The sequence below is a fragment of the Lepidochelys kempii genome, chromosome 14 (genome assembly GCF_965140265.1).
Source record: "Lepidochelys kempii isolate rLepKem1 chromosome 14, rLepKem1.hap2, whole genome shotgun sequence".
Taxonomy (NCBI): domain Eukaryota; kingdom Metazoa; phylum Chordata; order Testudines; family Cheloniidae; genus Lepidochelys; species Lepidochelys kempii.
Genome location: NC_133269.1, coordinates 9,433,175 through 9,447,184, shown reverse-complemented (window position 1 = coordinate 9,447,184; position 14,010 = coordinate 9,433,175). Strand labels below are relative to the sequence as shown.

The following is a 14,010-nucleotide window of genomic DNA, read 5'->3' as shown; positions in this document are numbered from 1 at the left end:
TTGTGGGGATTGGGGAAAGTAACACAACCTATTTTCTAACTTTCAAGATTCTCTTAAAAAAACACCTGTTCCATCAAATCTTTTGCAGACACATGTGGCCTAGTGCTCTGTGACACAGAAACATGATCTTTCCTAAAAGAGAAGGAGCAAAATCCACACTACAAAAAACTGCACATCAAAAGCATTTTCATCTCCATTATCAATATGAAAAGGTAAGACACTGGTGTGAAACAGAACCAGGGAAAGCCTCAAAGCTCTGCATTTAATAGCAGAGATGCTTTTGTACAAAGCAATATTAAGCCTGGTGTTTTATTTGAGATGGAATTTTGGAGCCCTTTGCATCCATGGCAGACAATGGACAGTTGAATATGCCCGTGCCCTATGACCAACCAAAGCCAACAGAATCCAAGTTTCAGGGTTAGGGTTAATGTAACTTCATCTAGAAAGCTACATGGATAAACACCATAATCACACCCCCTAAACTACAAGCGGAGTTTGCAGCAGGATTGTCAAGCCTATTACACAAAAACTGTCAGTCTGTGTAATAAGAGAAAGTTGGGGAAAAGCTATGGCTATGTCTCTTAGATCTACAATCACAACTGACACTGCCTGGCAGACGAGACATCTCCAAAGGGACTCTCCTCTTCCCCAGCTGAACAGCATCATCTCAAGGGAAGGGCTCAATGCAGAAAAGCTGCCAAGGTTTCTAATCTCACTGTTGTGCCGGACTAAATTCTTAACCCTGAAAGTAAGTTCCCCAAGCTACCTTTTCCCCTCAGGAGTTTCTACAGATGGCGAACAACAGTCATCTGACCAGAGCTATAATTATGCTGGAGGTGGTATCTTTTTGAGAACTTACTCCACTGCCAATTAGCCATTCTTACACTGTCACAGGAAAACAAGCTCCAACAGTCCTAGAAGAATCGGGAGGGTTGGGAAAGACAGAGGTTACTGTTTAGGGGACCTAATCCAAAGCCCACTGGAGTCAATGGAAGAATACCAATGGGCTTTAGATCAGGTCAGAGCAGTTGCTGAGACGCGCCAAAAAAAGTTCTAAACATACCACAGGTCCACTCAGTCTAGGCTAATTTGGGGATCTCATTGAGGAAGGAATAGAGCACTTCAGCTCCTGTTTTAAGTAAGGATGGATCCTACAAGAGGGTCTTGGACTTTGTCCTGAAGAACTAGGAGGTGGAAGCAAAGAGAGGAAGGGTCAGGCTTCACACACAAATTGGACTGCGTATTATGTACACACCACTAAGTCAGTGATTTGGGAGTTTACAACTCAGAGGCACAGTGAGGCTTGAGTTCACTGTACAACACAGCGGTAGCAAAATGAGACAAAACAGGAAATTCCGTTTGCGTAAGTGCCTCATGCAATGGCAATATAGCATGTACTTGCCTGAACGTTAATGTCTGCCCACAGAAGTAAGTAGGAGCTTTGGAGTAGAGCACACCACATGACTGAGAATCATTTCGAAGTGCTATGTTTCTTCGACTGCTCAGGCTGTAACCCTCCAAACCTGCTGTCCATTCTTAAAACAAAAACAAAAACATGAATTACTTCACTGGCTATCATGTGGGGAAGGAGCTTCCGTTGGCTGCATCCAGTCTTTTTACTTCACGTGCAAGTTAGAGTCACGTTACCAAAGCTCTGGGTCTAACCTCTCATTGATGTGCAAAAGGAGTGAGAGAAATGAGGCATTTTTCTGCAATATTGTGATTGTTGCCAAAAAGATTAACCTGCATTTGACTCTTGGCTATGATCACTTACAAAGAAGTGACAAAAATGTATATTACACAGTTTTCTTATAAAATTAATTGGGACTAAAGATAAACTGGCATTTCTTTCATTTTCAGCCAGTTTAAGAACTAGCCTTATAGACATTTACAAACTTATTGGACGTAGATTTTCTATAATAATGAGGAAAAAAAATAGGAAAGATCTTCAGTTTGTCATTCAGTGTGTCTTATTAACCCCTCAAGTACTTGTCTAAATAACATCACAATGAGATACGCTTCCATTGAGAAATAAATTCCTAACTTTCCACCCTCAAGGAAAGCAAAGTCCCAGGCTATTACAGAAACCAGAAATCCTTGAGAAAAGCCAGAAAATAGTTAATGCTCCATTTCTCATTACTTCCCTTTTGAATTAGTTGTAGGTAGAAAACCCCTGAAAACAGGCTCTGACACAACAGGCATGACAGATGTGATTTAAAATTCTTCATGAAACACAGAACAGAATCTCACACTGGCATTTTCCAAGTGCAGGCACTGCTCCAGCCCAAGCATCAGCTTGATAGCTACCATGTGTGCTACAGAACTAGCTGCAGTTAAATTTAAGCAAAGAATTCAACTGTAGAAGGGTATGTATCTAATTACCTTGTATTATTTAGATACACATTTAATTCCATATATTGCAAGGCAGGAAACTCCATTGTCTTCAGACAGCAAACAGCTCCTCATAATCTACAGCACGTTATGTTTTTTTCACACACACTATAAGCTTCAGAAGACTAACAACAAAAGTTTATACCATGAGGAACTAATGTAGAACGGCCAGTTTGTGGAATACTCCATGGACTCCATTCCTGGCGTCCGTCACCCCGGGCACAGACTCTGAACTGGTAATCAACATTTGGGTCGATATGTAGTACTATGAATTCCATCTCTGAGCCAACATACACATCTTCAAAGTGATTGGCAGTACTCTTGCGATACTGAAGCCTGTAGTCTTGTGGTATAAAGTCATCATCCACCTAAACAGACATTTATTCCATTAACAAGGGATCATGACCATTTCTTCCCTGGATTTCTTTGAACTACAATGTATCCCAGTAGCAGTGCAAGTTACCAACATTTGTCCTTCACAAGGTAAGGTGACTAATGGTTGGTCTTTGTTAAAACAGCAGCCAAAACACAACATTCTTTCATACTTCTGGGGAGGAATGGCAAGGAAGATAGAGCCATCCAGCAGCAACTTAAATATGTATGGTCCTAGCAACCATACCTTTGATTTATTGAATAAAAAAGGAATGCCTTCTGAAAACTGAAGAAAGCAATTAGCCAAGTGTCTGATACAAAATCTGAGTTTCTCTACTCACCCACTGTACCTACCAGAGTACTCAAATATTTAAGGGTGCATAAGTTTAATGTGGTAGGGACTGTTTATCCCTATGAGTGAAATCCTGGCATCATGGAAATCAATGGGAGTTTTCCATTGTTGATACAGCATCTCGCACAATGGAGCCCTATCTGCAATTACCTACTGTAATACATACCACCACCAAGTATGGATTCTACAAGATGTTTATTTCTGTGTCAATCTGTGCTTCTGACAAATGTGTGACACTAAGACCTGTTTCTGCAATTGCTATTTAGATGATAGTGTCATATTTCTGTAGCACTCATCTGTTTAGTGGGAAGTGTTGTAGGCTGTTTTTTTGGGGAGGGGAAGGCTGGGTGAGGTAAGCTGCTGCCTCTTCCATTTCCAACAGTTTGGCCCAAGAAGAGAGGAGGAGTGTGCAGTTTTTTCAGCTACCTCTGCTGGCTTTTCTACACAACAGGTTGTAGACAGACCTGTTGCACTAATTGGCAGATACTGGGAGAAGCAAATAGGTAGCCCAGTGCCAGACTGAGCAGACTAGGGGTTGGATTCTCATGTGAAGGTCTTCCTCCACACACACTTGTGCCTCAAAAACTATCATTATGTGCACCTGGATCGGACCGTAACATACAATTTCTTCCAGTATATTTTAAATCCCAAGTCAGAAGGAGATGATTCCCTTGACGGAGAAAGAAGTGAAAGTGACGTTCAGTTTCTTTTGAGAAAGAATACCTTTTTTATTTTTTTGAAACAGGGTCTAAAAGAGAATCTGAGTTACATTCATTCAAGAGATTTACTCACCTTACACCACCGGACTAGGATACCGCCAGGCTTCTCAGTAAGTTCTTCTATCTGTACAGGTGGCCGAGATGCTACAGTCCCATGGTTGAAGATTTGATTTTTCACTATAGTAAGAAGACAGTCATCCAGCTGGGCAGATAAACAAGGCACATCAACCAAGGCGGGCACTTCTGGCAAGCTAAGGAAAGAAAAATTGCTAACATGTAAGGGAGCAGCTTGTATACAATTCTATTTCAGCGATACACTTAAAAGACAACACATGTGGGATTGATTATTTTTTTAAGTCTATACTTCAAGGGACTGGTTTTAAAAATTAGAACATTAAAGGAATTCCAGATTTCAGACTTAAAAGACTGAGGAAGTAGCTAATATTTTTGGCCTAATGATGTTGTCTGTGTCTCAGTAATCTCTTCTCTTTCATTGGGATTGATGAAAACAATTGCAAAAAAACAGTCCATATTTCAAGAGAGACCATCTGAGGACTGAACACTACTTGAATTATCAAGGCCAACCCCTATCAGAATCTATATGTAAGTGGGACAGCAAAGCCTAAAATAAACCTTTGAAATAAAAGCCCCTAATGTTCATTGCCTTAAAAAGGAACAAAAACAAAAAAACCCTATGTAGAGGCATGTCAATCGTGTTCCTTGCTGAATTCTCAAATCCCCCCACCAGATTGATGTCTCTTACCTATCCAGCTGAATGTGCAAAGCCTTTTTTGTAAAGTTGCACAGGTTTTCATTCTGCTCTCCCATGACCTCATGGATGACGCTCTCTCCTGGAATGAAAGAATAAAAAAAAATTGTTCCTGATATGAAAAATGCCCAAGAAAAACATTCTTCACATCAAAGAATAACCAGTGCGGGGGGGGGCGGTCAGTGTTTTCAATGCTCCTGCAAGACACTTAGCTAGAAAATACAAGTGTTGAAATTCTATTAGTTACTAATATATGCCTATATAGCATCCTCTGATGACAAAGAGCTTTGTAGGAACTCACAGGAGAGAGTTAGGTGATTTGACCGAGGTCCCAGACAATAACAGAGCTGGGGCCAGATGCCAGAAATCATGGCTCCTTATCCTCTGGCTCCACCTACTTGACAGCTCAACTACTTTAAACGGGAAACATCATCAAAAGGCAGAGCATCTTTACTGATTAGAATCTCAAAAAGCTAAAACTGGCAAAGAAATTATAACAGGTTCAACAGTGCACAGAATCAGGCCCTGCTCATCATCATTAATGTATTTTTTTTTAATTTTTGCAAATGTAACGTTCTGTGATAGTCTGAGCAGTGCAAGATAAATAGATAAATAGAAAGCATTTCAAACACATCAGCTCTGATCCCCTACATTTACGTGGCAACCCCTGAAATTATAGGAATATCTACAGTGACTTCTGCTTAAATCCAGCTTGGACTCTTCCCAAGTTTATCATCTGATGAGTGTACAGTGATCTGTGGGAGATATGTGAGCTCAGTCCAGTTCCAAGTGCACAGTTGCCAACATTTAAAAAAAAATAAAAATAAAAACGCACACTATATTTGGCAGCAAAAGATTGAATGTGCATGAAAACTGAATTCCCTTCTTGCTCAGAGGTGGCCCCTCTAGTTCAGAATAGAGCCACTGTATAGCAAAACTTTTACTGCCAGTGTCCACATAGACAGCTGTGGCCCAGTGGATTAGAAGTAGACCAGTGGCCAGGGATCCAGGAGCTCTGATATAAGGTCTTATCAGACTTATGCAAGTTATGCCACCTCCTGTGATCAAATGGAGATGGTGTTAATACCAGCTTCACAGGAGTAGGTGAAACTATTTGGAAAGTAACAAATTGCTTTGGTGGATACAGGACTTCATTCAGACAGCAAAGCTAGCAACTTCCTTAAGCACAAAACTCACATCCAAGTGCAAGTAGCAGACTGTACGATATGTTGCAGTTCACAAACCAGAGAGCACAGTGGAAGAAAGTTAAAGTTGAGACAGACAAAAACAATACAAGGAAACAACCAGCACAATCATAGCTGAAAAATGGCACAGAATAGATTCTCCGGGGCAGGGACACAGTCAGTAGCAACATTCCTTTGTGACTAGATATTTGGTAATGATATGGAATAGTTCACCCTTAACGGGACACCTCAACACTTCTATTGTTTTCTGTCCCAACTGCAAATCTTCTGGAGAAAAGCATGACTTTCCTTGCAGATATAAATGGGATGTGAGGGAGGGAAAGGTCAGTGACAGGCAGTACAGTATAATCCTTGAACTTCTGTACACTATGTTTTTACTCCACAGACTCAAAATAGCTTCCCTCCAGTCCCAAATGCTGGAACAAACATTCACTCTATTTTGGCAGAAACTCATTTTCCAATATAAAATAAACTCAAATCCAAATTTATTCTCTCCTAGAGCAAAAGCAATTGGACCACATAGGGTGAAATTTACCCCCTGTGCAAAGGACTAGCATAAGACCTATGCGCCACTGAAGTTCCACCTAGGGTTAAAATAAACTGCCAGATTAACAGTACCAAAAACAACACAAATATTTACATTTACATTGTGTAGAGAGTTGTCACTTTGGATGGGCTATCACCAGCAGGAGAGTGAATTTGTGTGGGGGGGCGGAGGGTGAGAAAACCTGGATTTGTGCTGGAAATGGCCCAACTTGATGATCACTTTAGATAAGCTATTACCAGCAGGACAGTGGGGTGGGAGGAGGTATTGTTTCATATTCTCTGTGTGTATATAAAGTCTGCTGCAGTTTCCACGGTATGCATCCGATGAAGTGAGCTGTAGCTCACGAAAGCTCATGCTCAAATAAATTGGTTAGTCTCTAAGGTGCCACAAGTACTCCTTTTCTTTTTGCGAATACAGACTAACACGGCTGTTACTCTGAAACCTGTCACAAATATTTTGTTATTTATGGGGGCATCTGAGATACATTTTATTTTAAGAGGCCAAACACCATACATTGCTTCTGCTTTGGTGGCCTGGAAATTAACTTTGTGGTAATATAGACCTCTGAAAGGTACTCTCCCCCTTTACCATTCCATACTTCAGCCCATTTATACTTAACCCTAGGGTTATATACACCAAAATGCTAAAATATGGATCCTCAAAAGCGAGAATTGATATATGTTTCCCCCCACCCCACCACCAATTCTGCAGAGATCTTTAAACCTTTACTAGTGCTAGTTTAGGATAGGCCCATTTCAGCCAAAACATGCAGATCATAACATGCACTATGATCTACACGAGGGGTGGGCACGCTTTTTAGCCTGAGGGCCACATCGGGGTATGGAAATTGTATGGTGAGCCATGAATGCTCATGAAATTGGGGGTAGGGGTGCAGGATGGGGTGAGGGCTCCGGCTGGGGGTGAGGGTTCTTGGGTGGGGCCAGAAATGAGAAGTTCAGCGTGCGGGAAGGGGCTCTGGGCTGAGGTTGAGGTGCGGGAGGGGGGGAAATGAGGGCTCCGGGGGGGACTGGGGATGAGGGGTTTGGGGTGCTGGATGGGGCTCCAGGCTGAGACAGAGATTCAGAGGACAGGAGGGGGATCAGGGCTGGGGCAGGTGGTTGGGTTACAGGGGAGGGGTGTGAGGGCTCCGGCTGGGGTTGCAGACTCTGGGGTGGGGCTGGGGATGAGGAGTTGAGGGTGCTCTGGGCTGGGATGAATGGGTTCAGAGGGAAGGAGAGGGATCAGGGATGGGGCAGGCAGTTGCGGCACGGGGCTAGGGAGGACTCTGGCTGGGGGTGTGGGCTCTGTGCTGGGGCCAGGGATGAGGGGTTTGGGGTACAAGAGGGGGCTCTGGGCTGGGATTGAGGGGTTTGGAGGGTGGAATCAGGGCTGTGGCAGGGGATTGGGGCGTGGGAGGGGCTCAGGGGTGCATGCTCTGGGTGGCCCTTACCGCAAGCAGCTCCCGGAAGCATGTCCTCTCTCCGGCTCCTATGTGGACACATGGCCAGGCGGCTCTGCACATGCCCCATCCGCAGGTGCCACCTCTGCAGCTCACATTGGCTGGGAACAGCGGCCAATGGGAGCTGCGGGGGTGGTGCCTGCAGACGGGACATCACAGAGAGCCACATGGCCATGCCTCCACGTACTACGTAGGAGCCGGGGGGGGGTGGAGAGAGTCATGCCAGCTGCTTCCTGGGAGCCATGCGGAGCAGGGCAAGCCCCCGACCCCGCTCCCTAGCTGGAACACCGTAGTTTGCCCACCCCTGTTCTACACTAATCTTTAAGAGAAGACTTATAGGAATGTACATTTTAAACAGCCCCCTACCTTCCTGGAGCAGGTCATCAGCTGTACTGACTCCATGTTCTATTAATTTCTGGCATTCATCCAATGGCTTGATGCTCTCTTGTTCTATGGCATCCACTTCCTGCAGCAATAACACTAGTCGCTCATCCAGCAGCTTCCTCAGGGTCCCTTTTAAATCATTAAAATGCTGCTCAAGTACATCCCTTGTCAGAGCTGCGCTCTCTCTGATCTGACTCAAGACAACAGAAAAGAGAAGGATTCAGGGTAAGCAGCTGAAAAGAAATATTCCTTTATCATTGTGAATCACATTGCCTGCATTTGCTCGTGGAAAGCTCTATGCTAGGTCAACTTTTACAAAGGCTCTCAGACAATTAACAAACCTACTAGGATGCTGTCCATTGTAGGATACTCATTTGATTAAGGGTACAAAGCAGGGGAGAGAAAAGGTAGTGAGGCTACCCAAGCAGAAAGACAAGCGATGAAAGCAAAGTAAGACTTGTAATCTTTTAGAGAAAGATTATAAATAATGAGAACAGCCACTGAAACTGGAAGAGAGGAGAGTATCCTTTATGACAATTATCTTCCCCATACACAAACTAAAGACACGCCTAAGAGTGATAAGCCTACACTAACAGGGTCACAAATCATGGGGACAACAGGATGCCTTTGGCCAACTAGGAGGCAGGCTACATATGCCATGGCCAAAATAGCCCAATGCAAATGAGACACATTGAAAATTTAATCAATTCAATCAAGCCAGAACACATTAAGTGAATCAATTTATTCTGGGACTATTAGACAATAAAAATGTGGCCCTCATTACTGCAGTATCTGAGCACCTCTATCTTGAGGTATTTATTCTCACAACACCCTTGTGAGGTAAGGAAGTACCATCATCCCCATTGTACAGATGAGGAACTGAGGCATAGAAAGGATAAGTGACTTGCCCAACATAACAGAGGAAGTTTGTAGTAGAGCAGGGACTTGAATTCACATCTCACAAGTCCTTGGCTAGTGCCCTAACCAGTGGGCAACGCTTCTTCTACTTTATTCAACAGATTTCCTTTCCAGTGTCTATAACCTATTTAAGTCTCCTGAGGAAAGTAAATACATTAGCAGCTTATTTGTTCTCAAATCAGGGAAATTCCTCCTCTCAGCAGAATTTGTGTTCATCCTCAATAAGAACATCCATAGACACTACTGTAACCTATGAGCTGCTCCTCAGAGCTGCTAGTCTTGAGCAGGTGCATTAAGGAGAGCAGCTCAGACACACAAGAAGTTTTAGAACAGAGTTACAACCAATGATATTAAGGCTATGTACTGAAAGTTAGAGAGAGAGAGTGTGAGTGTGTGTCTTAGGTAACTGCACAGGACCTGTCATGTCGTTAACACATTAAGCAGCAGTGTGGTATTTCCCATCCATCCAGAGCACTAAGACAATGAAATATCCATTCCTTGTGCAGCTGGTCCTTCCCACACACTGGACTCACTTTTGTAATGAGAACCGCACTGCAGCACACAGTATTAGAACAGAGATATAACTGTGCGTATTTTAACGTCAAAGATCTTCATTGTTGGTTCACCACATTGTACTTGAATATTTCAGCATGCAGAGGCCTTATCCAAAACCCATTGCAGTTGGCAGAAAGACTTCACTGACTTCAGTGCACTTTGGATTAGGCCTATCACAAATATCACCAGCCAGTATTTGGAGAAACCTACAATTCAGCTCCACAGAGAGGAAAGAGAATGGTTTCAATGTTTACTCTGTCTGTACATCTGTGTGTTTGAGTCACTAATTTAACTTTAACAAGCGATTTCTAAGATACAAGAAGACTATCACATAGTCTCAAATCAGATCAGACAAGTATCCGGTCATGTCCAGTACCAGATGCTCCAGAAGAGTAAGAAACCCTGCATTCAGTAGTTATGAAATATGCTATCCCAAGTGAAAAATCTCTTCTTTCCTCCTATATTTAGAGGCTTAACCCCAGAAGCATGAGGGTTTGAATCTCTTCCAAGACTTTCTTGTTTTTGTATTTACTATTACAACTCTGAATAGTCTTGTTATCCATTTAAGTGACTGATCATTTGTTTGAATCTTACTAAGTTTTTTGCCTCAACCTTAGTGCAAGGAGTTCCATGGACCAACTCCACAGTGCGTGAAAGGCAGTTTTGTTTTGTTTTTGAATCAGCTGGAAATCGATCACCTTTGAGTTCCATTGAATGTTTCCCTTCTTCTTTTATTAGGAGTCAGGGTGAATAGTGAATATGCCACTATATCCATATTTGATCCTATGGATATCGTAAGAATCTTTATTATGAAAAAGTTGTTGTTACAAAACGTTTATTACAAAGTCAATTAAGAACCCACTGCATATAATTTTTTTAGGAAGGAAACATTTGAATACATGAAAAATTAATCACAAGCTAAAAGTGAGAATTAAACATTCTACTATGAAGTGCTTTTATGATTTACACACATAAGGAAATGCTGCAACATAAGCCAAGCCTTAGATGTAATTTCTAGATCTTTAGAAGTACTGACAACCAACACAGGAAGCTCTTGGGTTAGGTAAAGTAAATTTCCTCTTCAAGCAGTCTTCATGAGCCTCTGCGGCTGCCACACAGCTTGGCTTCCCCTCACTTGTTATTTTAGTATTTAAGAAAAAAAGGAAGTGTTTGGCAGTGTATATATGAGGTGGGGGTGGAGGACGACAGAAAAGAATGGTTATTCCCCCAAACGCATTACCATTTTAGATGCGTATACAAAGTCAATCGGTATCAGAATCTCAATGCTAGAGCTAAGAATGTGCAAACACAAGAGAGGATGAAAATACTGGAAAGTAAAAATACACACAGACTCGAGGAAGGATTTGAATACTATAGTAAAATGTTCCAAAAATGGAGGTTGATGCTGCAATGCTAAGTGGTCTATAGAGCAAATGTTTCCTGCTAGCTCTAGCCCAGTCTTGGAGTCTTGAGATTTCCAAAGGCTCTTGTCCCCATGTGCATCCTGCATGGTTGATTCATGTCCTCCTTTGTCAGCTATCTCGTTAGCATAAACGCAATTGTGGCCAACTCAGCAGATGACCGAGGCCACAGTTGGAAAGTGAGTCCAGGGGAACAGAAACAAATGCATACAAGCACAGAACCATACAGCAAAGAGATCAACTGAAGTCGCAGGAACAAGGAAAGTTTCAGTACTAATGAATGCAAAGTCCTGTACCCAGGGAGAGGAAACAAACGGCACAAATAAAGGTGAAGGTAACTAAGCAGTCACACCCACCAAAGAAACAGAGCAGTTATACACATCATGCTAACACAAGTTTACGGTCATGTGTCCCATTATATTTTATGTTAATGAGCAGCACTACCATTGCAGCTCAGATGACAAAGTTTGGATGAGGGCAGGAGTCATCAAACTTTTCAGGGTCACACACCCCTTACTCCTGTCTGCCCCCACCCCCGAGCAGCTGGGAGCAGGGGTATAGCCGGGAGCTGGGGCCCCGGGTGCAGGCCCAGCAGCCAGGGCCAGAAGCAGAGCTAGGTGGTGTTCCTTCCCTGCCCCCCACTGAACAGTCCTCCACCCCTCCGGGGGGGCACTCTACAGTTTGGGGACCTCTGGACTAGGGGCATCTATGAGGCTCGTTACCTTCAGCAGTTTGCAATAACAACAACTTTGAAAACCACTGTGATTAACGAACATTAATCTTCCACTTGGTCATAACATCAGGGCAGTAACCCTCATAGGTTTACAACAGATTTCTATGGTGATGGGATCAGTTTCAAGGAAATTAATTATCTGATCACAACAAAAATTTTGCAAGATTTAAAATAAACGAAAGACCACTCCACAAGATGAACTAACACCAAGGGGGTATTTCAGGTCTACCAAAAGCAAAGACATTCAGAGTACGTCCACACTGAAGAGTTAAATCAGATAATGGGTACTCAAGTCTGAATGCATGGGTATGGAGTCAGGCAATTATATGAGAATCTTAGCTTTGGTTTTTTTTTTCTTAAAAGCAGATTTCTGTCTTTCAAGGTTGCAGAAGAAAAACTTTAAAACGGGAACTCTAAAAGCCCCCAAACCAGAAGGTTGATAAAAACTCCAAATTTTTAACATCTCATGATCAGGAGAGGGAGGGACGTCTCATTAATTTTTAATTCTTGGAGCTGGCAAAACAGCGGCAGTTCTTATCTCAGAGCTGCTCAGTCTGACGCAGGCAACAATTACCTGCATCAGTTTCGCTCAGGTCATGTTCAGATTTTTTCCCCCTCAAAAGGGCCAGAGACTTGTTTTAAATTGAAGCGTGGATGCCACATAATCTGAATCCGTCCCAGGACAGGGGAGCGGTGTGTTCCAGCCCATGGACTCGGGGTGTCCCTACCCTGCCCCCCTCCAAGAGTCACCCCACCCCCTATTTCCTCTCCTCAGCACAGCCCCACCCTCACAGCTCCCTGCCCAGCTCCCCTTGACCTCATGCCCTGCCCCCGCGCCCTCAGCTCTCACCCCAGGCCCGCACTCCCAATACCCCCCACCCCCCGTGGCCCACCTGCTTGCGCGCCTGCTGCAGCCCCCGCAGCCTCTGCTGCAGCTCCCGCCGGTAGCTCCGCGCCGCCTCGACGCTCTCCCGAGCCTCCTGCAGCAGCAGCGCCTCACCCTCCGGATCCATCCCACTCCCTGCCCGGGCTGTGGGGACCCGCTCCTGGCAACAGCCGCCCGGGCTGGCCTCACACCCGGAAGCGAGCCACATCCGGGCAATGAGCCAGGCAGGGGGGCGGGGCAAAAGTTTTGGGGTTTTGTTGTTGTTGTTGTTGTTTTTTAAAATCAAGGAAAACTTTATTGATATACATGGCACACAAGCTAGCATTGGTGGAGCAAAAGGAAAGCAGAGTCACCAAACCCAGGTCCTGATTGCAAAAAGCCCCTTCAGAATTCAAGGCTATCTATGTTCATGCAGGCCCATCACTGAAAGGAAACACATCATTATACTTATGTTGCATAAGACAAATACATTGATACCTACAATGAATTACCATTGAACGTATTGCCACATTTTACATGTCTACACACTAATAAACTAATAATTCATTAGAGCAATGAACATACACTCATTGCATTACAATGAAACTATTTTTAATTTCAAATTTAAAAGTCGCTTTGTGCCTCACTTTCCCAACTAGAAAATAGAGATAATAGTACTTTCTTTCCTCTCTTTCCTGGGTTGTTGTGAAGATAAATACCACTGAAGATTGCAAAGCACTTAAGTCCTAAAGTAATGGGAGATAGATAAGTACCCAGGATAGATACATAGTAATAATTACTTATATGATAAAAAGAAAAGGAGGACTTGTGGCATCTTAGAGACTAACCAATTTATTTGAGCATAAGCTTTCGTGAGCTACAGCTCAAATAAATTGGTTAGTCTCTAAGGTGCCACAAGTACTCCTTTTCTTTTTGCGAATACAGACTAACACGGCTGTTACTCTGAAACCTTACTTATATGATGTATCTGGCCTTGCAAAAATCAACTTGTCCAATCATGAGGGACAAGTAATTTTTTTCTTATGCACTTAAGGCCCTGATACTGCAAGTAACTCCATCTGGGTTGACCTCTACACTATACTGACCCAGGCCCTATCATATTATATTATAGTAGGTCCCATTATGTTAGGCAATGTACAATAACAAGAAGCAGACTCTAAACAGACTCGGCTAACAAATGGTGGGAGGAAAAAGTGAGGCATAGAGAGGTGAAGTGACTCGGTGTCACACAGCACGTTAGTGGCAGAATAGGGAACAGAAACATGCCTCCTGAGCCTCAATCCAGTGCATTAGCCACTA

The 14,010-nt window shown here is 43.3% G+C and overlaps 1 protein-coding gene across 1 annotated transcript in view; it reads right to left on the bottom strand.

The window, feature by feature from the left end:
• The window catches only part of CRLF3 (cytokine receptor like factor 3), a 33,169-nt gene extending 20,250 nt beyond the window's left edge, over window positions 1-12,919 (bottom strand). The window contains exons 1-6 of the mRNA XM_073310756.1: window positions 12,719-12,919; window positions 8,181-8,388; window positions 4,598-4,685; window positions 3,908-4,085; window positions 2,537-2,759; window positions 1,403-1,535 (exon numbers count right to left, since the gene is read on the bottom strand). Coding sequence (XP_073166857.1) covers window positions 1,403-1,535; window positions 2,537-2,759; window positions 3,908-4,085; window positions 4,598-4,685; window positions 8,181-8,388; window positions 12,719-12,919 — 1,031 coding nt within the window. The remainder of the gene's footprint in view (window positions 1-1,402; window positions 1,536-2,536; window positions 2,760-3,907; window positions 4,086-4,597; window positions 4,686-8,180; window positions 8,389-12,718) is intronic.
• Window positions 12,920-14,010: the final 1,091 nt, after the last annotated feature.